The sequence below is a fragment of the Triturus cristatus genome, chromosome 1_2, assembly GCF_964204655.1.
Source record: "Triturus cristatus chromosome 1_2, aTriCri1.1, whole genome shotgun sequence".
NCBI lineage: Eukaryota > Metazoa > Chordata > Amphibia > Caudata > Salamandridae > Triturus > Triturus cristatus.
In genome coordinates, this window is record NC_140580.1 from 282445988 (window position 1) to 282471517 (window position 25530).

Below are 25530 nucleotides of genomic sequence, written 5' to 3' on the forward strand. Positions count from 1 at the left end.
CAGGTCTGGAATGATCACAGGATACAGAGACATTCTCATTTCAATTGTTCTTATTTGAACTATAAGTGTCCATTTCTTTACAAGCACACGTTTTCCCTTGCTGAAAATATGTCCCTATTATGTTGTAGTTAAATCTAACAGCTATTTGCCGGGGGGAACTCTCAATAATGGTTTTTGGCACACAATCAGTAGTATACTGAAATAAACCAAATCCAGGAAAACTAACTCCCCTACATCAAAGGGGACTGGGTTATAATTAGTGTTCTATTTACCAATCAAACAAAAATCCTCCTTCGAGAAAAATGAACCCTAAATTATTTTTAAAAACTATTAAAATGTGCTATTATCCAATCTTACTATAAACCCTGTGCATTACAAACAACTCTGTGAATATACATACAAAATATGACACTTACTTAATCAACACTACAAAATTCCATTGTATTTAAGTAAAATCTCATAGAACACAAATATAACACAAATATCGGAATTATAACAAATATTAAAATTCCCATCCCCATAAAATTAATAGCAACCGTTAGTCAATTTCTTGTGTTCATTTAAAAATTAACAGAAGACTGACAGTCTTTTACTTTTTCTGCAATTCTGTATTGTTGACAATGCACATTTCATATCTCTATCTATCGAAATATATATCCCAACATTTTTCACAAATTAATGCGCTCTCAGTAACTAAGGACTCCACATCAACAGCTTGTTGCAAAGCCTTGTTCACGTGAACAAGGCTTTGCAACAAGCTGAAACGCATGAAGCGATTTTGATGTGGAGTCCTTAGTTACTGAGAGCGCATTCATTTGTGAAAATTTTTGGGATAGTTACAGCCGGCGTGCTCCGCCGGCATATGCGCCACCTCTCTTGGGTCCCCTGCGGTCAGAAGGAGCGTTGATTTTGGCACATATATATATATATATATATATATATATATGATAGTTTTTTGTAATGCACAGCGTTTAAAGTAAAATTAGATAATAACACTTTTTAATAATCTGGCGTTAAAGTTTCTCGAAGGAACAGTATTTTTGTTTGATTTGATGGACTCAGTAGGTACAATGGATTGAATATTCTTTGTCCCAGACCTTTTAAATATTGAATAGGTTTTAATCAATAATAATGATGTAGCAGTTTTTGCAGTTACATCTAATGTTGGCTTGCTTATTTTGCAGGACTTATTCTGTTTTCAAATTTTTTTCAGTCTAAGGTTGCTAATGTATAGCTGAAAAGCCCCAGAATCTTCAATTTCATCCGAAGGAAAAGACAGTACTTCTAACCTTGGGGTCTGTTGTGTAGCCGAACCGGGTATATAACCGTATCAATTAGTATGCACAACAGGCTCTCAATTAACCTCACAGTTCCCCAAATAGATTTGAGGTTGAAAAGGGCATTCAATGTCATTGCTCAAATTCATTTGCCCATGAGATAATCTGGCTTTCACATTTTGATATGTTGGGAGCTTAATTTACTGAAGTAAACTGAAAAACAGTAATACAGTCGTAGGACTCTCCGAGGTATTTAAAACACCAATTTTAACAGGAAGCAACTGAATTTGATCAATTAAGACATCAATGAACATTCTAATGAAACTTCTCAAAGTCGCCATTTAACAATATGACCTGCTGTATGACCAGATTTATATATTGTGTAGTTATATTAATGGACTTCAACAAGGTCACTTGGTTATTTAGAAATGAAGTATGGTGTAATAAAGTGCTGCTCATTTTCATCTGGGTATTACAAATAGTCCCACTGCGGTCTAAACAGTGCAAGGTGGTGGAATAACATCTTCAACAATAGTTGAAGAGGTAAGAGTGGCAGTTAAATATGGCATGACAAGAGTCACATTTATTGAGTTCAGTGTAGTTAATAGAGTTTCTTGTATATTAAAATGGTCCTTCAAAATGGAAAAAATGACTGAATTTTGAGCAGAGCTCTGGATCCAAGTCAGATGGCGGGGAAAGTAAGGAACAGACGTGAGGGCGCAAGGGAGGCTCTAATACGTGGCTCCCATCTGTCCCTTCCGGAGCTGTTCGGAATCAGAAAAGAGCTGCACAGTGCCATGTACCGCTGCTTGGGAGCACTGTTGTGAAACATTTCCAGAAACAGTCTGGCATCTGGTGAGAAGTCTAAGGTGAGGATTCTGTGGTTAGAAGTATCCATCAGAAATAATTATTAACCAAGTTAAAACCACTGTAGAGGATAAATACGAGAATATGAATGTTTTTTCTGTCACTTGAGAAAACGCAAATCAAGATCCCCCCCTTACAGTCTGGCCTCATAGCGGACAACCAGAAGAAACTGAGATGGACAGTATTAGGGGTGAAAAGATTTGTAAGCACAAGTGGCTCTCATCGAATAGAGTGTAAGACAAAGAGTTAATCAGTCATTCACAGGGTTAAAGACTAGAAATATACTGAAGGTAGAACCCTAAAAGGACTTTCCTCCTATGTCAATTCCTTTTGTATCTTTGGGAGAACTTGCATTTGTAGGGTCACTTTCAAACTTGATCCCACATTGCAACTAAGGGTATACCCAGCTTACTAGTTCGACAATATGTTAGCATTGATTTGTATTAGAGATTATAATTATAAAGCCAGTACGCAGCCTGTGGCTCAGAACAGTCTGCACCATTACTGATGACAAAGTTAAAATAACACAATCAACTAAATAAATAAATATAACTATGAGCCAGTGCCAACCCACAGGGCTCACCAAACCACAGGTACCCAATTATAGACCAAACGTTAGCTTGTATTTTTCTCCTGAGCCTGAAAAAGAAATTATGATGGAAGAAGTGCCTTTATGTTGGCCATGTTTTACAAGGGAACATGTTTGAGAATCACTATTGTAGGCATTGATTATGAGAGAAGCGTGATGCAATGTTACTGGGAATAATGTTCTTACTGTGATAGACCAGGAGACGGGCAGTTATATTAGCCATCTGGCACAGTTTATGTCCTTTGACAATGTAGTAGGTTTGGAGGATTGCTTGTAATTAGGCCTTAAGGTAATCAATGCAGTCAAGGCCAAACCTTTGGACCCACAGGCCACATACATCGTGCTGTCCCAGCTACTTGCATGGACACATTGAACATAATCAGTAATGCCACTACAGTTACTGGTGGGTTTCATATATCTTGCACTATCAGCAACACACCAGTAAATGAAGGTAATCAAAGATACCAGTTTTTTAAAGAATTTAAAAATCAAGTCAATTAAACAATTTATCACATACTCAGAATTCAGGGGTGAGGTAACCCGTGTCATATCAGAAACAACAGTCTTCTGCTTTCTGGCCTTTGCTTCTACTAAAAGAACAAAAAACAGCTTTGTTAATCACCAGGCCACCAGTGAGTAAAGTAAGGCTCAGGGCCCCAAAACAGAACTAAGGTTAGTGGAAGGTCCATTTAGATTGCTTGAGTCAAAAATCACATGATTTAAGTTAGCCTGAGTTTTAACATAAAAACAATAACATTTTGTGGTTTTTTAGAGCAATTGGCAATCCACATTCGCCTCCAGAGTTCAAACTTCAAATTAAGGGACCTCAGGATAAGAGCCTAGTGTTCAGCCTCCTCTGACCTCTAATGGGCTAAAGATTGGCCCAATCCTGGGTCAGGCTTCACCCACACTGTGTGTGCAGACCTGCATTTGTAGCTGTTATCCCACAACTAACTCGAGTCGAGACAAAGTCTGAGGGGGCAGGATGGCAGTGACTGCCAGTTGGATGTTGCGACAATAAGCCCCTTGAGGTCTTGTAGTACCAGAATTGCCTGGATAGCAGCAATATTCAAGGGTGGAAGAGAAGCTGGTGCTGAGGGCCCCCACAGTCTTGTACCTTTCACACCAAAATAAATATTGACTATGGGGGACCACAGACATCTGTAAAACTGAAGTCAAAACTTTGGAGACCATGCAACATATTGGGCTTTCATGAAAACAGTATCACATTAAATGTGATTAAAGTCTAAATGGTTTACAAACACTATGCCTTAAACTTGAGAATCTCCTAAGAGGCATGTGAAACTAATGAAGAAGTCACCACTGCACAAATAGTTACAATTCTAGAGTAGTTAGAGCAAAATAATACTTTATAATAATCACATCGAAACAAGGGGGGCCTGGGAGTTCCGGATCTGCGCGCGTACTATTACGCTTGCCAATTACAATGGTTATCCTATTGGACGGCGGGGCGTAATTTGCAAGAAATTGGCTATACGGAGGCGGATATAGACCGGGGCACCTTACATACCTGGTTACTGCCTGGTAGTAGAATCCCGAAGGGTCTCCACCCCCCCCCCCCCCCCCCCCCCGGCTGCTATGTACAGCGCTACAGTGCTGGAAGGCAGCGCTGCAATATGCACATGCACCCCCTGCTTATGTAGGCAACATTCCATTACTGGGCATACCACTAACGGATGGCCGGCTCACTAAACGTAGACTCACACCGTGGGTGGATGCCGGGATTAGTACAGTGGCTGATCTGTTTGGAGATGGGACACTGCTGGACCATGATACCTTTGTCAATGAAACGGAAGCCCCTGCGCACTTATATTTATTACATGCTGCTCTATTCCAATACATAAAAAGGCACTGGGCCCCAGAGAGACAGGAACCCCCCCACTCATGATCAGGTCAAGATGCTTTATTATATGGGCTGGGGCAGACACCTTATTAAGTGGCTATACACTGGTTTGCGCTCTCATACAATGGTCGCTCTGAACTCACTGCGGGCGGCATGGAATGGAGACACAGACCGGGAATTAGAAGACAAGGAATGGGCGAGCGCTCTTGAACACCCTAAAAAAGCCTCCAGAAATGCGAAGTTCAAATTTATCCAGACCATGGTTCTCCACTGGGCCTATCTTACTTCTCATAAATTAGATAAGATGTTTCCACAGACACAGCATTGCTGTCCGAGATGTTCATTGGTGGGGGCGGACCTGCTACATATGTTATGGACATGTCCGCAAGTACGGGGGTTCTGGGACAATGTTAGGCGCATAATCGGAGGGATGACACACCGTGAAATTCAGAACACTGTGGAGGAATGCATATTGGGCATACACAAGCGGGTGTCCAAACAAATTACAATATCGATTTATAGATTTGGCGCTCATTTTAACGATACGCGCCATCACTATGAGTTGGAAGTCGCGGAAACCCCCCACTATATCAATCTGGCATAGTGAGATGTTGCGCTGGGGCAGTGCAGAGAGTGCTGCATTGCGTAGAGGGGAACTTAGGGGCTTACGCAAGAATCCAATAGCGCTGGACTGGGACGTTCTGCTAGAAGCCCTTAAATCGGTAGATATTAAACAGTAAACTCTTGGACCCACACAGTTGTCCACACAGTAGGACGAACATTCCCCGAATGACGCAAACCGTGCCAAGGCACTGCCTGTCATTGCATAAATTATATAAGAGCCTCCAACATTAGTAACAATATATTTCTGACTTTGTGTGTGTACATGGGACCAGAGGGTTAGGGGTGGTGGGAGTTGGGGGCATGTTCTCTTTTTCAGATCATTACTCATGTTCACAGCCACAGTACAGATACTTGCCTTCATGCTTGGTTACGCTAATGGATAGTATTGACATGGCCTATATCACTGTTTGTGCTGCTTCATAGATAAATGTAAGGTATCAGTCTCCCTATATTAGATGCAAATTATGCTGAGACAGAGGTACATTGTGCTAGCAGAATAAGTGATGCTATACGTTATCCACAAGGCAACTATGATACTGCAAAATGTGCATTAATGCAAAGAGATGAACATGTTTTTCTAAGAAAAATCAATAAACTATATTTAAAAAAAATATATAATAATCCCATCGAAAGTCATAGTTAGCAAAACAAATATTGCTTACATGTCTTACCTATTCTTTTCCCTGTTGCAGCATATTTTCCATTCATTCCAAGTCCACGAGAAGGCTAAAATAAATGGGTAAAATAGAAATTTTAATTGGTTTGCTTATTTAAGTATAGTTTTAGGAAGTAAAGCAAAAGATTACAATATATAGATGCAGCCAATAAACATTAAGGTTAGTACTTCATAAATGTACAAGTTACTTTCCTTCGATAACGATGTATCTGGTAGAGACTATTCTAGCTGCAGATTCCTTAACGTAGAATTATCCCCAGGCGTGCGACTGGACCCAGAAAACTTTCTTGCCCAGCATCTCTGCGCGGCGGAGGGCTGTACCACGCGACTCCGCCCCGACGTCCTCCGCGGGCGCGACGTCCGCGAGGTCACATAAGCCCCACCCCGGCGCGCTGACGTCAGTTTGCTTGAGAGAACTTTTCCGCGCCACAAAGCGGACCCATCACAACAAAACTGAGGAGAGCATGGGAACAGTGTGCGAAAAAAACCAGAGAAACAAAATAGAGGAAAACAAAAGGTGAGAAAACATCACCAGGTGGCACCAAGGCGACAACAGCAGGCCAGAGCAGGAAAAGAGCAGAGCACCACTCTGAGTAACAACTGCGCAAGCCAAGGTGAGAGCACCAGGTGGTAGTAAAGTACCAGAAGATCAGAGCAGCAAAGCCAGAGCAAGAAAAGCGCAATCACCACTCCATGGAACCACCTCGCAAGCCAAGGCGAGAGCCACCCTAGAGGCACAAGCATGTGAAAGCGCTGTGACCGAAAGAGAGAGGGACTGCAACCACCACCACAAGGGAAAGGGCCACAAGCCCGGAACAGGGGAGCAACAGCAATCCACCCCCAAACTACACTGCCAAGGATGGCCACACCTCCCAAAAGGAGTAGGAGGACAGAGGAGAGGGAAACCATCCCGCAGACGACAGTGCAAAGGAGGGCCATAACCTCTGAAAGGAGTAGGTAAAAGGACAGGTAAAAGAACCCCCAACGAAGAAGACCAGGTGGGGATCAGAAACTCTAACAACCGATGGAAAGAGCCAAAGTAGGCCCACACGCCAGAGAACAACTATCCGGAGGGTTGACTGACTGAAAGAAAACGAAGAGGACATCCACAGAAGACAAGCCAGCCAGAGGGAGGCGACTGCAGAAACCCAAGCAGAGGGTCCTCGCAGAACGGGGAGGAAGGGCGGGTCATGAAGGAATCTGCGGCTAGAATCGTCTCTACCAGATACATCGTTATCGAAGCTAAGTAACTTGTACATCTGATAGAGAATACTAGCCACAGATTCCTTAACGTAGAATAGATACCCTAGCCATACCCAGAAGGGAGGTGGGGCCGGCGAGAGAGCCTCCCCACCAGGAGAGACACAGGCCCCCCCGCAGGGGACAGGTCACAGGGACAAGAAGGGAAAGGCCAGGATAACCTAAGCCCAAACAAGGGAGACTGCCCAACAACCCGCAGAGGCAGACAGCGCCCGTAACGCCTCAAGGAACACAAGAACCACCTCAGACCCTAGGGAGAAGAGGTAGAACCGGAGGCAGGACCCACTGTAAGAACACACACACAGTGACCGAAAATAGCTGTACACACCTCAGCCACAAGCAGAGGACAAGGCAGGGACGGCTTCACCGCCAAAAGCGCAGACGGAAGAGAAAGGCACTAAGGAATACATCAAAGGCCACAATGGTGCAGGAGAACAAATAGGCCTGCACTGGCATGCACAGTCAGTAGCAGACAACACCACGGAACGGTGCACCCAGGAAAAGCGAGACACCAGCCGAAGGCAGAGGCCAGGACACGCCCCAAGGGAAGGGCCGGCACACGCTGACCCACAAATGAGGTGGAGCCAGGCAGAAAGAAAGAGAGACGGAGGACGGGCTAAGCCGTCCACTAGAACACAAAAACCAGGGAAGCCAGTCCCCCCCCCCCCCCCCCGGAACACCAGACAGAGGACCAAGTCGGATAGAAGTGCAAAACCGCTACAACACGATGCCGCAGACAGCAGGCCAGACTAGGCTAGCGACACAGCGACCCAGGAGAAGGACTGACCGGGGCGCAACACAAGCCACTCCAACAAGCAGCAGGTAGATCGCACCTGCGATATACAGTGACGCCACGGAGAGCAAAAGCCCGAAGGGAGACCACTCCTCCCCAGCACATGATAGAGCTATGTATTAGCTACCATTACCCCACATAGGGCATGTTACGTCCCAAAAACATGGGAACCCTCTTAGGAAAGTTTCCGCAGCAGAGGACAAAGAGAAAGACCTGCGGAGAAAACCGCAGACGGCTTGCCAATCAGCCAATAAAGAATACACAGAAGGCCTAATCTCAGCACCTACACGGCTTACCAACAGCCAAACCACAAGTCAAAACAGGGCCGGACCAGCAGCCAACAGCACCAAAGCCCTAACAAAAGGACCTGAAGGCACATGAACCACACAGAACACACAACCGGGGCGAGCTACAAGGCCCAAGAAAACAACAGAACACCACCTCCCAAAACACAGACCGACTCATGGGGAGGGGGAGGAGGAGGAAGCTCCGCAAGAAACCTCTGAATTGCCGAATCCGCAGGGGCGTGGAACAAAAGAGTGCCATCAAAAGGAAGGTCCACCAACCGTTCCCTCACTTTCTCCGTGAACACACTATCCCATAGCCAGGCATGTCGATGAAGGGCCACCAAAGAAGCCATGGTACGACCAAGCACGTCCAAAATGTCCAGAGCCGAGCGAAGAATAAAGGCCGCCAACTCCCGGCCATCCAACACATGGTGCCGGAGATCAACACAGGCACCCTCCTGAGAAGTGGCAGACATAAGGGACTCCGCCGAGTCCCAAAAGCAAGAAGTGGCCCTTGCCAAGGCTCAGAGTGTTAAGGGCCCACAAAGCCACGCTGGTGGAGGCGAAGATGTTGTGCCCCAGCGGGCCTCCCGTGACGGGGGAGACAACACCAATGGTAGGGAGGGAAAGGCAGTCTGTAAAAGAGGACCCCTGGTAGAGGGGTGGAGGGAAAGACAGACCAGGTCATGCGGCGCAGAAGTGGCTGGGGCACCGGGTCCCCCGTGGCGGGCCGCCCCCAATCCCTCAAAAGAGACGTGTGGAGCGATGCCTCAAAGGGAAGAAGCAGATCCCGAACCCCATAGCCCTGATGGAGGACCTCCAGAAGATGATCTGTGGGGAAATGGGCAGCTGGATCGCCCATGCACAAGATCCCCCGCCGCCGTGGAAACAGATCGTGCGAAAGCAGCACCGGCCTCCGTAGGGCCCCGTGGCGGGGAAAGCAGTTCCTCGGTGGCCGGCGGCTGCATGGTAAGGCGGCCGTCCCCCAGGCCAACCGGAGGAAGGAAAGGCCAAGACCGGAAAATAGGAAGGGGGACCGAGGAATGGGGAACTTGAGGCCCTTCAAGCGAAGACTGCGGGTGCGGCAACGGCGATGAGCCGTTCTTGGAAGATGCCGGGGAAAACTCCACGACGCGGCGGCCCGTCTCCGGAGAAGACTAAACCAACAACCGCCGAACCTCTGGAGAAGAGGGCGCGTCCGAAGACGACTCAACGACCTGACGTCGGCCCGGCGCCGTAAAGTCCGCGACCGGCGTCAGGTCAACGTCGACCGGCGCCGAAGGGGACGCCGGAACGACCTCCGCAACAACGCGCGGCGCAGGAGGCCGGGTCAGCTAAGGAACGGCACCAAAAAAGCGTCGACTCGACCTCAGACGAGGCAGCCGCCTGCGTGGAGGGACGAGGGGGGCCCGGGGACACGCCCCAACCCCTAGCCTGCCCCTGCGGCGCCGCCAGGGCCAGCAGCCGCCGGCGCCTGAGCGGCGTCACCTTGGCCTCAGACGAGGCCGCCGCCTGCCCAGAGGACCGAGGGGGACTCTAGGACATGCCCCGAGTCCCGGCAACCTCGCGCGACACCACATGGCTACACGCGGGGCCGCACCACCCGCGGAAAACCCACGCCCCCAACAGGCCGGGGACCGGGCCTTGAGGACAAACTGCAACACTTACCAACAGGTGAGCGACGTCCTTGCGGCCTGGGAGAAGGACGATGTTGGAGGCGGCGGTTCTTGAAGCCGTCCGCGGACCTGGACATGCGAGCCGAAAAGAGCTTCATCCGGCGCTCTCGCCGGGACTTCGGCTTCATTTGCTGACATGCCTCACAATCTGTGAAGTCGTGGTGCTCCCCCGAACACCACATGCAGATGGGGTGAGGATCCGTCGCCGACATCTGGCGCACACAAGACGAGCACTTCTTGAAGCCCGAAGGCATTCGCACACTGTACCCAAGAAAAAATGCCCAAAGCGGGAAAAGAAGGCCTGAAACAGGCCAGGAACATGATCCGGGTCCGCGTTGCACGCGGAAAAGAAGAAAACTGACGTCAGCGCGCCGGGGTGGGGCTTAAGTGTCCTCGCGGACGTCACGCCCGTGGAGGACGTCGGGGTGGAATTGCGTGGTACAGCCCTCCGGCGCACAGAGATGCCGGGCACGGAAGTTTTCCGGGTCCAGTTTCACGCCTGGGGATAATTCTACGTTAAGGAATCTGCGGCTATTAGTCTCTATCAGATAACATGGTTAGGAGCTAAACATATCCCATTATAAACGAGTCATGTGATGCTGTCTAAATTAAAATTAGACTGAACATACTAAAGAATGGAGTAAGAGGTTTATGCAGAAAAATGATGAGCATCCAAATGCAGAGAAAAGAACCAGTGCAACAAAACTGCTTACAAAGCCTTTTTAAGCAATGATCAGTTTCGGCTATTAACACTTAATAAAGTTTTCCAAATATATTGGCAAATGCATATGTCTCAAAGCCTTAAAAAAAAAAAAAAAAAAGAGGAAGCTCATTACTTTATGAAATACCAAAAGATTACTAGTAGGTTTCATTTAACTAAGCAAATTCATTTATGAAGCAATCATACATATTGTAGGCACAACAATATAACAAGTTTTGCACCACATTCATTAATAACTGCCTATTGACACTGCGGAATGGCTGGAGTGCACTTACATGAATTCTTTGCACACCAACATTTCACAAGCAGATTGCATTTCAGTTATAAGATAGGCTTTTAAATGTTCTACATATATCATTAATGACATCACAGCAGTATTAGAACTAAGGGGGTCTATTAGAATGGCGGGCGGATGGCCATCGAAACCTGCCAGTCCCTTTAACATCGCGGTTGTGACAGTCTCGGTGTTCTCGGTGTTATTTTCCGCCCGCCACTTTTCCGCTGATTGCAGTCTGTACGCTTGCCTGGCGGGCGGAGCTGGACCGCTACAATTGTTGCAGATCAGGCCCAAGCACCGCCGGCATGATTATGATGCCGGCGGTAGCCAGCCTCTCCGCTGCGGTGGAACCGCCATGGAAAGGCATGCGGAGACATGTTCCGGGGGCCCATTACTCGTCCTCTTGCTTCAACACCCTGCGCATGCTCCAGAAAATCTTCAGGTGGATCCCCACCGAATCCAGAAAGACCGTCACCCAAGCCCTCGTCACCAGCCGACTGGACTACGGAAACGCCCTTTACGCAGGAACCACCGCCAAACTTCAGAAACGACTACAACGCATACAGAACGCCTCCGCACGACTCATCCTCGACATCCCTTGCCACAGCCACATATCCGCCCACCTGAGAAACCTGCACTGTCTCCCCGTCAACAAGAGGATCACATTCAGGCTCCTCACCCACGCACACAAAGCGCTCCACGACACGGGCCCCGAATACCTCAACAACCGCCTCTCGTTCTACACTCCCACCCGCCAGCTCCGCTCCGCCAGCCTCGCCCTCGCCACCGTCCCACGGATTCGCAGAACCACCACCGGAGGAAGATCGTTCTCCTACCTGGCAGCCAAAACATGGAACTCCCTCCCCGCACACCTACGAATGACCCAGGACCATCTCACCTTCAGGAAACACCTCAAGACCTGGCTTTTCGAGCAGTAGCAGCCCCCCCCCCCCCCCCCCCCCAGCGCCTTGAAACCCTCACGGGCGAGTAGCGTGCTTTATAAATGTATTGATTGATTGATTGATTACGGGCTCCCAATGTGGGGGGGATGCACTGGGTGTCCCTGTACCAGGGGGCAGGAGCAGTGCAGGGATATGCAGGACATGCTCTTTTGGACATCGCAGCAGTGCTGCTGGCAGCAGCGACCGCCGCAATATTAATCGCCAGAATCCGACCGCCGCAGTCGGATTTCGACTGCGGAGCATCCTAATTGGACCGGCGGTTATGCCACAGTCTTTCCGAGTGGTCTTTTCCCGCTACCATGGCTGTCGGGGAGATTTTCCGACCGCCATCCTAATAGACCCCTAAGTTACTCAATAGCCATGGTAGTACATTGCTAAGACATTCCCTTAAGTGTCCATATGCAGAACCAGAGAATGAGTCCAGCTGACATCGCACAGTCCATGGGCACAGAAGGTTACGTTTCAACCAATATCTGACATGTAACCGCCACCTACAGGTGCTGTCCATAGTCCCTAGTACGTGTTTCACCAGTTTGATCCCAATAATTGACACAAGAGTTCCCACCAGTGGGTTGAGGTGTACATATAACATTCTTACTCGTCAAAATGCTACTTCATTTGTTTAAGAACAATCATAAGAAGAAAAAACTGAAAGCAACCCTCCCAACACAAAAAAAAGAAGCAAAAGGGCCATATGCAGAGGGGCGAAGCTTGGCATGGCAAACATAACTTGCGGGAAGGGGCAGCACAGTATAATGAAGTTTCCTAGGAGGAGGCAAGGATCGTAGGGGGGAAAGGGGCCTCCATCCGTGGACAGAGCCGCCCCACCAAGGCAGCGAGTGTTCGGGGTACATACCCCTGCATAGTATTCGAACTGGCTCCCAGTGGTGTCTAAAAGGCACAATGAACCTTGCAGTTTAAGTCCCTTTGGGGTGGGCCCCTGTCCAGAGTCTGATCCAGTCCCGCTGCAGGCCCCTCAGGGTTCTCCCAAATCGCCATCACATCCCTCCATTGACCGGCGATTGTGTTCTTTCTCATGCCCCTAGATTTCTTCCAGCTAAGTGCTCTACTTTCTGCTCCAGCCAACATAATGATGTTCCTGTTCCAGGTCTCAAATGCAGGTCCCCTCTGGGATTTCCATTCCATCGCAATGCGACGTTTCGCCAGGCCAAGCGCAAGATCCACTTAGCCTATTCCCAACCTTACGCTTTGGTGGCCTGGGGAAGAGACCCAAGAGGGACGTCTGTACCATGGAGGGCAGTAGTCTGCCCAACACCGCAGCTAGCTGCTAGCTTACCGAGCACTGCCTCCCAGAAAGGCTGCAGGCCCGGACAATCCCAGGTCATGTGGCCGAAATCCGCATCCGAGTATAAGCACCAAGGGCAGCCACAGGCCCCCCCTCCCTCCCCTCCCCCCCCCCCCCAATGGTCACATTGAGGCGGTGGGGCGTCATATAAGCCATGTGCGTGTAATTGAACTGTATGTATTTGAGGCGTGTATTGCCAGAAATCTTCTTGGGGTAGTGCAAAACCCTCCACCACTGTCTGTAAGGGCTCTGTCTCCGATCAAAGGGGAGCAGGGATTTAGCCAGGAAACAATCCTCAACATTATCAAGCCCAGCCTCGGTCCAGAGGGCCAATTGCTCATTTGTGAAGACGGACTGTGGATCGCCATGCGGCAGACCCACGAGGGGCAACATAGGAGTGTACTTAACTAGTCGCCGGTCTCTGCCCTGGCATCGCCTCAAGGTTTGGAAGGCAGTGCGCTGAAGCAGGGAGCAGTACAGAGTGGGCGTTGCTGGTATCAATTTCGCCACTATTAAGCTAGGGTGAGAGGCCGGGTTCGACAGGAACGTTCAACAATCTTAGTTTACTCCCTCTATCCATTGCGCCAGCCACTGCAACTGACCGGCCAACATGTAATACTCAAAGTTTGGTGCTCCCTGTCCACCCTCCGGGACGGGGCATTGTAGCGTTGTGAGAGACCCTAGGGCGCCCATCACACCCCACACCAGGTCCCTCAGCAGGGTAGTCAGAGGATGAAACCAGCTACTAGGCATGAGAACCAGAAGGTTGACAACAAAATACAATAAGCGCGGAAGCATGACCATTTTAGACAGGGATACTCGGAACATCACAGGCAAGTGCAGTTTACGCCAAAAGTGTACACACCCACGTAACGAGCGCAACGCTCTGCCCAGGTTGCCTTCCTTCAGGTCATAAAGCGAGGGGAATAGGTTTATGCCCAGGTACTTAAACGTATTCAGAGCCCATAATATGTCCTCCCTCAACGTGTCCGGCCTAGGGTAAGGGCCCACAACCGGGAACAGGTACGTCTTTGCTTTGTTGACTTGTAGTCCCGATAGACCTGCAAAGTCGTCTAAAATAAATATAGCCGTTGAGGTGCCCTCAACTGAGTCTGACATGTAGAGCAAGAGGTCGTCCGCGTACAGGGAAACATGGTGTGTACGCCCTCCGATATCCAGCCTGATCACGTCACCACCATGGCGAAGTCTCTCGGCAAGAGGTTCAATTGCGAAGGCGAATAGGAGGGAAGAAAGGGGGCACCCCTGCCTAGTCCCCCGAGACACCTTATAATCTCTAGAAATAGTTCTGCCCGTTCTGACCCTTGCAGTAGACGTTGCATCCAGGAGCGGGACCCACCTCACCCAAGCCTCTCCCAGGCCAATGCACATCATCACTTCGAACAAATAATCCCACCTTACCGTGTCGAAAGCTTTTTCCAGGTCAACCGAGAGCACCACTGCCCGAAACCTGGACGGGGTCTCAACGTGATATAGAACAGAGTAGAGCCTGCGAAGATTAGAAGAGGTGTCACAGGAAGGGATAAACCAATTCTGATCCAGGTGTATTAACGTCTTCATGTGTGGTAGCAACCTACTGGCCAACACTTTACTTAGAATCTTAAAATTCATGTTGAGCATGGAGAGGGGTCTGTAATCTTTAACCCCAGGCTTCTTTGATTTCTGGAGGGGGATCACCAAGGCAGCCTGGGTGGACCAGGCAAATCCCCGGCTTCATATGAATCTGCATACAGCTGAACCATGTGCGGAGCAAGCTGATCCACAAAACGTTGGTAAAATTCCTCCGGAAGGCCGTCCGACCCCGGCATCTTGCCAGGCGCCAACACATGGATGGCGGCTTTAATCTCCTGCAGGGTTATAGGTTTCCCCAGTTCTTCATGATCCTCTTCCTCCAGCAAACGCAGGGGGCAGCGGCTCCAGGAACTCCCTCACTACCGATGTGGGGGCCGTAGTCGAGGCAGCATATAATCGTACGTAAAATGTTAGGAAAGAGTCATGGATCGCATCTGAGCCGTACACCACCTCTCCTGTGTCCAGGCCAATTTGTGTGATGGGGGAGCCCCCTAGTTTCGGTTTAATTAACCGTGCTAGCAAACGGCCCGCCTTTCCCTCCTTCCTCTGTCTAAGTAGTCCCTGTGGTTATAGCAGTGGAGATGCCCAATTGCGTCATTATATTTCGCTCTTGCATCCTGCAGGGCCACTCGGGAGGCGTCCCCAGTACCCTGGACATTGTCTAAACTGCGGATGTTCCCTTCCAAGTCCAGTAGTTCCCGACAAAACCTATAGGCTCTGGTTGTCTTCCCCATACAGTGACCCCGTATTACCACCTTGAATACCTCCCATTCCACCTTGATGGAGGAGGCTGTGTTAGCATTGGTGGGGAAATATGAATCTAGGAGTGTACGCGACAACATCTGTCACACAGTTAAAGTCCCCTTCGAGAATCAGATTGCCTCTCAAGTCATCCGCCAGTACAGCAGAAAGGGAATCCAGAAAGCCAAAATGATCCTCGTTAGGTGCATAAATGTTCCTTAAGGGGACCTCCTGTCCCGCTAGCCTCCCCACAACCAGTGCATATCGGCCTCCCGCATCCAGCCACGACCGCTCTACAGCAAAGGGGACCCCCGGTTTGACCCAGATCAACACCCCCCCTTGGAAAGGCCGAGTAGGAAGTCGCGAAGACCTGGCCCCTCAATTGGGTTTACTACTCAAGTGGGTTTCCTGTAGGAATGCTATATGAATGTCCCTGCGACTCAGGTACGGATAGATATTGTGGTGCTTCGCGATAGACCCCATTCCCCGGATGTTCCGCATTAGGAACCGTATAACACCTTGAGACCATGCCATTACTGCTGGATTTCGTCAAGCAACACTACGAAGGGGGGCCCCCCTATAGCGCCTTCTCCTATCTCATAACATCCCACCCCTCTGCAAGCATAAAGGACTAAAAAACCCACAAAAGGCCAACTCCCCGACCCCAGGGCAGTCCGACAACAGTCGGCCGCCCAAACATCATGTGAAACAATCAGCACTAAGTGAGGCCTTAACCTAGTATGGCTCTCAACGGGTGTTAGCCAAACAAACTTAGAAAGGGACGCCCTTACCAGTAAGAGTGCACCAGCCCCATGGGTAGAAAAGCAGCACGGGGCCTAGAATAAGCAACCATCGGTCTGTGCCCTTCCTAATTGACACAGGTAGGTTACCAAATACATCAAATAATATCGGCTGCAGTATTGGGCGTCACCACTGGTAGCTTCACACTGCCATTGTGGGAAGTGTCAGTATCATTGCCATCTGTCTCTCTTGAGGAGCCGGCCACCACCTCCAGATCAGGACTCCGACTTCGCATTAGCTCCGCCACAGCCTGCAGCGCCTCAGCTCTCTCCTTCTCAGTCTATGAGAAGGATGGTTTCTTGGTGGTTCCCCTACGAAGTCGATGTCTCGGGTGCTTCAAGTTCCGCGGCCTGCCGTCCAAGGACTCTAGCATCCCTCTCCCTTGGAGTCTCGCCCTTATAGGTTTCCAGCCATTCCCATACATTCTTAGGGCAATCGAAGTAGTGGGTGTTCCCCTCCAACATAAGTAGGCGGGCCGGGAACATCAGAAAGTACTGGAGGCCTTCTTCTCTCAACGCCTTCTTGACCTCCAGTTAAGAGGCACGCTTCCTCTGAACCTCCGACGTGTAATCCTGGAAGAGAGAGACCCTGCTGTTGTGGACAGTGAAGGGGCTATCCGCCCGCGCCTTTTGCTGGAGGAGGACTCCATCTCAGAAGTGGAGCAGGCGGGCCGCCACCGGACGCAGGGACCTCCCAGGAGCCAAAGGCTTGGTTGGCACTCTGTGGGCCCTCTCCAGCGTGTAGAAGGAGGACAGACCCTCCGGCGCTACTGTACTCCTGAGCCAGCCCTCCAAGAAGGACACCATGTAGTTGTCCTCCGTCCCTTCCGGAAGGCCCAGGATTCTGACCTTGTTCCTCCTATTGCGTCCTTCAGCATCCTCTGCTCTGCGTTTTAACCAAGACACCATATCCGTAAGGGCCCTTATCTGTTGATCCAGTGACTTTTGGGCCGGCACCAGCTCCGCGACTGTAGACTCAGTCTCTTTGATCCTCTCCGACAACTTCTTGTGCTCCTCCCGCAGCAGGCCAAGCCCCACTGCGACAGTGCTAATATCCTGGTGGAGGGTAGCCTTCGTGTCCGCTATGGCCTACAGAATTTTACTAAGTTGTTGCTGTACCGTGTCTTCCGGAGGGGGTTGCAACTGTTCCTGGGCACTGTATTCTGGGTCTGGGACGGCCCCAGTCTGGAGACCTCTAGGTTTGCCCACACTGCCCGATTCTCACTAGCCCAAGGCGAGGTCCCCTATTAACAACACACGTAGGGCTCAGGGTGCCCTGTAAACGAAGGCCAGCAGAGGAGTGTTTCACCTCAAAGCAGTCTTCACCACGAGCTTCAAGGATAGGCCATTCGGGTCTTCCCCACGTTACTCCAGAGATCACGTTATGCGTCGGACGTCCTGCGTGCCATACCTCCCAGACCCCGCTGAGATGTCCGTGTCTAGATTAGCCTAGGCAGGCGTGGTCCACCATCCACGGACTCCGCTGACGCAATAGAACCCCAGTCACTGTGTCGCCCAGGATCTCACCTCCAGGTGATCAGATATGCTGCCATTCAGGGCCGCGCCCGCCACTCCGTTCCAGGCCCAGCACAGCCTCCACCAAGTTGCAGCCCCGCTTTGCCAGTGCACTGTCTTACAGTGCACACACGCCCCACTGGGCGCGCACCGAGCCCTCCTCAAATCGCTTCGCACTGCCGAGGGGGCCCCCTCGCACTACTCCGGGCGGATACGGGTGTGCTACAGACTAAATAGCGCGGCGGCAGCTGCCCACTCCAGGCCAGGCCCTCTGATCACGAGGCAACCATGAGCCTCCCTGTGGCCCGCCTTCAGCAAGCACTCACCACGGGGCCCAAGCTCCAGATTCCTTCCTGTGGCCAATCCGCTGGTGATCAAGGCCGACCGGACAGGGACCCGGGCTCGGGCTGTGCCGTCCACCGATCCGGCCTCTCTCAAAGTCTCCCCAGCACAGTCCCAGCCAGCCGCCTCTAAGCCCCTCACTGCTCTCTGCCCTCCCATATGTTGCCTCTTCAAGTCAGGGCCGGGGGGGGGGGGCACACAGATCTGCTCCGTCAGGGCACCGCTCTTCTCAGGACGCCAGAGCCCAGCTGCGCAACGTGAACAGCCACAAGCCGCCTCCGGGTGGGATTCCGGGCAAGGCCGCCTCGCACCCTGGCCAGGAACACAAACTGGGGAGGCTCAGGGGTGTACGTTAGTGCGGCCGCCCGACCAGGCGACGCTCCTGCTCTCTTAGCGTCGTTCTCCTGACTACGCCCTTCGATTACACCCGGCACGTTCCAGTCGCGCCCGGGGCTCACTCCCAGCAACTTCCGTGGCACAGGCGCCGTCTGCAGAGGGCCCCACTCCCCCTTACACGCCCCCTCACAGCACTCCACGGGCTCCAGGGACAGCAGCAGGCTCCAGGGACAGCAGCAGGCTCCAGGGACAGCAGCGGGCTCCAGGGACAGCAGCGGGCTCCAGGGACAGCAGCGGGCTCCAGGGACAGCAGCAGTCTCCAGCTCAGGACTCAGCCCCACGTTCAGCGTGGCTCACGGGCTCCGCAAGGGTCGTCTTCGCCACCATTGTTGCGGCCGTCGCTCTTTGCTCCGCACCAAAGGCCACAGCTCCCGGCCTTAGCCTGCAGCCGCCCTCATACTGCACCCGGGTGCACCCCTCAACACACGGGTCCCCACGAGGGCTGCGAGAATGACCACATCGGCCCCGGCTAAATGATTCCAGAGGATAAGATACAGGCTGATGCGGAGCTCTCGGCTCACGCGTCCGCCACTGTCCTCGGCCAAGCCACGCCCCCCCCCCCCAACCATGGAAGAGTTACTTTGACAATATCTTTTTGATTTGGAGAGGCAACCTCAAATCGTTACAAGATTTCTTTAAATGGCTTAATCAAGCACAATCAGACTTCAAGTTCACTATGAACTACAATAATAAAATGAGGTTTTTTTTGTACTTCATCATTATGAGTATAAGTGGCCAGGTTAGTGCTAAGCTCTATAGCAGACGGACTGAAAGGAGTACATCAGTTTGGTACCAGAGCTATCAACCTAGGTCTTTGCCTGAGAAACTTCAGTTTGGCCAGTTTCTTCGCTTACAGAAAAATTGGAAATGGTGTGCAGATTATTTTCAGTAAGCCAATGTGCTAAAGCAGAAGCTGGTAAATTCAGGTTACTCTACCAAACTGATACAGCTAGCTATCAAAGTATGAATTACCAGAAAGAAGAATTACTGTCAAACACTAAAAGGAGGAATCGGACAAAATCATTTGTGTGATTAACTTTTGCCCCTCTAGTTAAAAGAAATTAACTGCATTAAGAAACATTGGTCATTAATGAGCAACACAGATCTTGCACATAGTGTTCATATGTTTTGGATGAGGGAAACAACTGAGGTATCAAACTCTTCATGCCACTGATTACTCCCACCCAACCACCAAAAGTCTATCATTAGCAACTAGGCATTGTAGCCCTAAAAGGCAAATCTAGCTGTACTATTGCACTTTTTGCGATCTCCCTATTACTAAAAAGGAGTTTAGGCATGGTACCATCACAAAAGCTAAAACAAGTTTCTAACTGCAATTCAACACATGTGGCATATGCAGTCTGGTGCCCATGTGGCCTAATCTACATTGGACAGAATAACATCAAAGTAAAACGCCGCACTGTACAACATATGAGTGGAATAATGCGTGGGACCCTCACTGTTAAAGTTCTTAATCATTTAATTGAAATGGATCATACTGCCTTAGACACTAAATTGTAGGTGACTGAAGTACTACAGATACTGCACAGAGAAGGAGACATTTTGAGAATTTTATAGAGAAGTAGGTGCAGACAGAGTCAATGCTGCAATTTTGATGACCATGTCTGAACTGGGGTGGCAGAGTGGGCTAAAGAACGGTGATGGATTAAACCCAGATCAGTTGACTGGGGGTGACTGCTTGCAATGTTCAACACTCCGTCCATCATTTCCTTTGGTTTTTGCTTTGTTCGCCATAAGTTGGCAGGGTATGCTTAGACGTGAGTCCCTTGCTCACTTTGCCACTGGATTGAAGCAAGCCTGGCTGAAATGCCAGAAACCGGTCCAAGGAAGCTTGTTTCCGGTCCAGGGAAGACATGGCTTGGCAGTTCGGGCTGGACTGTTCCCATGAGGCACAGGGTCAGACTGATTTGCATATGGCCATGTCTGAACTGGGGTGGCAGAGAGGGCTAAAGAACGGTGATGGATTAAACCCAGATCAGTTGACTGTCCATCATTTCCTTTGGTTTTTGCTTTGTTCGCCATAAATTGGCAGGGTACGCTCAGACGTGAGTCCCTTGCTCACTTTGCCACCGGTCCTAGGAAGCTTGGTTCCGGTCCAGGGAAGACATGGCTTGGCAGTTCGGGCTGGACTATTCCCATGAGGCACAGGGTCAGACTGATTTGCATATGGCCATGTCTGAACTGGGGTGGCAGAGTGGGCTAAAGAACGGTGATGGATTAAACCCAGATCAGTTGACTGGGGGTGAGTTCTTGCAATGTTCAACACCCCGTCCATCATTTCCTTTGGTTTTTGCTTTGTTCGCCATAAGTTGGCAGGGTATGCTCAGACGTGAGTCCCTTGCTCACTTTGCCACTGGATTCAAGCAAGCCTGGCTGAAGACGGCTGAAATGCCAGAAACCAGTCCTAGTAAGCTTGTTTCTGGTCCAGGGAAGACATGGCTTGGCAGATCGGGCTGGACTGTTCCCATGAGGCACAGGGTCAGACTGATTTGCATATGGCCATGTCTGAACTGGGGTGGCAGAGTGGGCTAAAGAACGGTGATGGATTAAACCCAGATCAGTTGACTGGGGGTGAGTGCTTGCAATGTTCAACACTCCGTCCATCATTTCCTTTGGTTTTTGCAATTTTGATGAGGACAGCTTGAATTCAATGGAAAACTTAAACAGCATTACATTCACCTAACATTGCTGTTGGACTGATGGCCTTAGGCAATTGCCATATTGCCGTGAAATTGTTTGTTTTCAGTGATTCCCATTAACAACTTATGCTGGCAATTATATATTTAATTAGGCATTAATGTGCTTCTATCATTTGTTAGTTAATTGTCATATAGATTTCATGCTTGGATTTACAATTTTTGGCTAGCATTTCTACAATTGTTAACACATATATTTTCTCATGTCATTTGTTTTCATTTATTGCCATCCATATTTAATGCTAATTGTATTATCTATGCTACCTATTGATTCCAAGCCAACTTTTCCTCAGGACATGGTCTGTCTAATTTTTCCTTTCTAGAGGACTACTTCTTCCGTAAGGTCTCTGCTCCGACATGGATAGCTCTCTTTCTACGTCCTGAATTGTTCGCTCATGTGACGATGGAGTTGTTTTGATGCATATAAGCTTGGTTCACATGTCGAGCTTGGATTTGCCAGCGGCTCAAGCATTCTCTGCTTCAATACACATGTGTGGTTACACTCAACCCGGTGACTGACTCCCAGGCCACTAAAATTCTATTGCTGGCCTTATTACTCTAGGCCTAGCCCTTTCTACATAGGCTCATGCAGCCTACGGTTTTTGACTCTTTTCCTTATTTTGTGGGAATATAGGTATTCCACTGTTCTTAAGTTTGTACAACGTTGTTTAAAATGATACCACTTGCAGCATTGTTACTTATTGCTTCTAGAAGTCATACCTAGGTGCTGAGGTCTGTATGGCACACTTTTAGCAGTCTCTGCTTTATCTTCTCCAGCATGGAGTCGACATGAGGGCCAAAGAGATGCCCACCGCCAAAGGGCACAATGAAAAGCTGCTGCACCTTCGGTCTGAAACTAGACATCAAGTCAGACATGTCGGTGAAGCAGGATGATGGTGTTCCTCCCCCTTGAAATGTTATCAGCAAAGTCCAACACACACTTCATGTTGGTGCTGAAAATGATTTTGCCTCCTATCACCTGTTCCTGACATCTTTAGTAATAGATTTGGGTGTGGTGGTGGTGGGTGGGAGATGGGTGACTAGTTTTTCCATCTCCTATTTATTGTGGTCATATCTGGGGAGTACCATATCTGCGGTCCACCATTATGTGGCCGACCCAATACCCATATACTTGCCAGCCACACAGGTCATCTTGCTCTCCTTATCTGGTAGAGGGCAGCCCCTGTTGTCTGTGTGGAGGCTTTTTTTCCTAGCAGTATGAACCAATAGCTAGTCAGGCATGACCTGGCCCCTGATGCAAACCAGGTAATGTAGGCCAACATTACATTTATTTTCAACTGGAGGTTAGGATAATGGAGGGGGAGGTGAGTAGAATTGGGGGACTGCAGACTATTTAGTTTTGGATAGGGTCTCACTCAAGAAGTTATCATCCTCTTGCACTACGTAACCATGTGGTATTGGTCTGCTCTGTATTGTTCTGGGGTACGGAGTAGTTTTGTCAGGTGAGGAAGAGGGGGAGCCTCAATAGGGTTTGGATCTATGCGTAGATTGTCCAGGGGGTCTACCCGATTAGCCTAGTCAAGATCCCCTTCCTAGAGTGTGCACCAGGCTCAAAGTAACATTCAAAGGAATGCAGTGGCTACCTTGTTCCGACTCATTGTGTCATGAATGTGAGGACGATTATAGGAACTGAGGAAGTGGGGATGTAGGAGGCCTAAGGGCGAGTGCCATGGGAGGCAGTTTGACTAGTGGACCAGTCCTTTACCTTCTTAGAGGGCAGCTGTTCCTTGAAAGTGAGCCTTCTCTCTTTACTGCTCTGGGAAGAGTGTGGTTGCTCCTGCAAGGAGGGGTCTAGTTAGGATTTTTCCATTGGAGGAATGAATAAAGATATTCTTCTGTCAGACATCAAGTGCCCCAGAAAGCAACAGAATAAAAAGGGACTTAGCTCAAGTCCAACCTTGGGGTCGAGGGCTCTTTCGGAACCGATTTGGAGACGTGTCTGGGTGTCAATTTCGAAGCCCATTTTAGATCCAAGACATGTTTTTCAGTGCCTCACTGGCACCAATGAGTAGTGCTGCTCGATGCCCCTAGATAGAGCTTGCTCAGGACCGTCTGAGCCTCTCGGGGTCTAGAGGTGTTGGCAAAATGAGCCACATCAGAAGATTGGTGCCTTTTGAGACTTGTCTTAAATCTCGAAGCCCAACTTAATCAGGAGTGATGCTCAACCTTAAGCGGTCAGTGCTTCCCAACTCCAACTCTGTGGGGTTGACCCTTGAGTGCAGTTTAGCAAAGATGTCTTGTTACTGGAATCAAAGGTCTTAACAGCTGGCACCAAAGTACCGGAGTTGGAACTGCTGTAAATAAGAACGCTCCTAGGTGAGCGAAAGTAAACAAATGTCCTTGTCTGTAGCAGTAACTGGAGAGCTTTCTTCATTCAACTCAAGTTTATCTGAAGCAGCAGACTGCTGGAGGATTTCCTTCCACTAGTCATTTGATAGAGAAGATACTAGAACCTCTAGGTCATGAACTCTGCACTGCTGGTCCAAAACTGGGTTATACAATAAGGCAGATTGGTTGTACATGGTGTGAGAAGTTGGCCTGGCATATGCTGTCTCCTAGTTATAGGGGATACCTTGCACCAGTCCAATTCGACTCTTATTGATGATAGGTTTAAGACAACCTTTAAAGAAAGCTATCCTAGTGGTAGCTGCGGAGAGCAGCCTTCAGGCTAAGTCTTGAAGGAGTGTTAAGCTTATTGTTTTACCATGGATAACCTCTTGAATAGCCAAATGAAAGAGTAGCCCACACAGGTATATATATATAAAATATATGTATTTATTCTAGACAGAATCCCACAGTCTCTTTATGAGGCTAGTGGCAAAGTTACAATTCAAACAAGCATTTATAAACACAATAAATAGCACAGGAATCACAGGGCCCCAGGGGGGGACCAAACCATATATCAAAAAAGTGGTATAAGAACCACGACAATTCTACAGACAATGCCTAGGGCATTTAGGATCGCTGGCCCCTTAAGAATCCACCCCAGGTTATGAGGAAGGGGACCCACGGGAGGCGCGTGCAGTGGAAATAGCTGCTATCGGGATCTCTATTAAAGCCTATGGAGAATGTCGCGGTTTGATTTACACAGATTAAAGTCATTTCTAGCAGGAGTACAAAGTTAAAACTTTAGACTTAAGCTTTTGAGGAGCCCACTACCAAAAGAGTACAGAGGTACCACTGTTACCTGCCCCAGGGAAGCCGGGTGCATAGGTCGTTTTCGATGTCGGGTCGCGGGCTGATTTTCAATGGGAAAATGTTCAAAAGTGCCGCTAGCCAAAAGCGTTGATGATGCCGTGAAGATTGAAGTTGTAGAAGTTGAAGAGAAGAACCTGAAAGCAGAGGGAACAGAGTCTGGGTCACGGCACAGTGACCAGGGAGCTCCAAGCAAAGAGCCCTTCAATGTCGGGTGCTTCAAGTGGAAAGAGGTGTAGATTGGATCTGCAGCCACGGGCTCCGGGAGGCTTCAAGGAAGGCCAGCTTCTGGAGGGTGACTGTCCCACGTCGGATGAGGGTCGCTGCGGTGTTAGTGTCCGGATTGGATCAGCTAAGCCTTGGCAACCGCAACCCACGCAAGATGCACAAATCAGCTACTGGTGCAGATCCACGAGGTCTGTGAGAGGTCTCCTTTGGAGAGACTGTAGAGCAGGCCTGGAGCAACCAGGGGAGCTCTTAGTTGTCGAGATTGTCCTCCGCTCGGCCCACAAGTCGAGAGACAAGGGTCCGCGGAAGGCAGCAAAATGGAGTGCGTAAAAGGGAGCCCAAGGGTCACCGGAGGGGGCTAGGGCGCTGGTCTTTGGCACAAATGCTGCTTGATGGTTGGCTCAATAATGGGCCAAAGCACAACTTCCCCACTGGTCAGGGTCGTGTCATACGCAAGAGGTGGCCGGTGTCCTGGGGTATTGGGAATCTCGGCACCCACGCGGTCCACGGTACTCAGGTTCACTGAGCACACTCACTGGCCTCTGGGATGCTTAGGAAACCCACCTCAAGGGTGCTGGAAGTCGTCGAAGTCTGTAGGAGCAGCGAGGTTCCAACCGGGTCACTTGCAGTGTTTCAGGTGCCTGCCAAGCAGGGGGGTAACTCCTTTACCCCAAGGGAGATTTCTTCCGTCAGCTGGGCAGCAGCAAGTCGAAGGTCAAGACTGTAAAGTTCAAGATTAATCTGAGGCTCTGGGGCCACGTTATTCACCTTTATCCCCAAGATTAGGGGAGTGTCCAGAGTAGAGT

General features: G+C 49.6%; 1 protein-coding gene and 1 long non-coding RNA gene across 3 annotated transcripts in view; one reads left to right on the forward strand and one right to left on the reverse strand.

The window, feature by feature from the left end:
• The window catches only part of ZFAND4 (zinc finger AN1-type containing 4), a 242021-nt gene that overhangs the window by 75883 nt on the left and 140608 nt on the right, over positions 1–25530 (reverse strand). Inside the window, exon 8 of one of the 2 annotated variants that reach the window (XM_085603760.1) lies at positions 5893–5947. In XM_085603760.1, the coding sequence (XP_085459886.1) occupies positions 5893–5947 (55 nt within the window). Of the gene's footprint in view, positions 1–5883; positions 5948–25530 lie in introns of both variants that reach the window. The other variant, XM_085603757.1, reaches the window with a different exon arrangement.
• LOC146867172 (uncharacterized) overlaps positions 1–25530 on the forward strand; it is a 245473-nt gene that overhangs the window by 35792 nt on the left and 184151 nt on the right. The window lies entirely within an intron of this gene.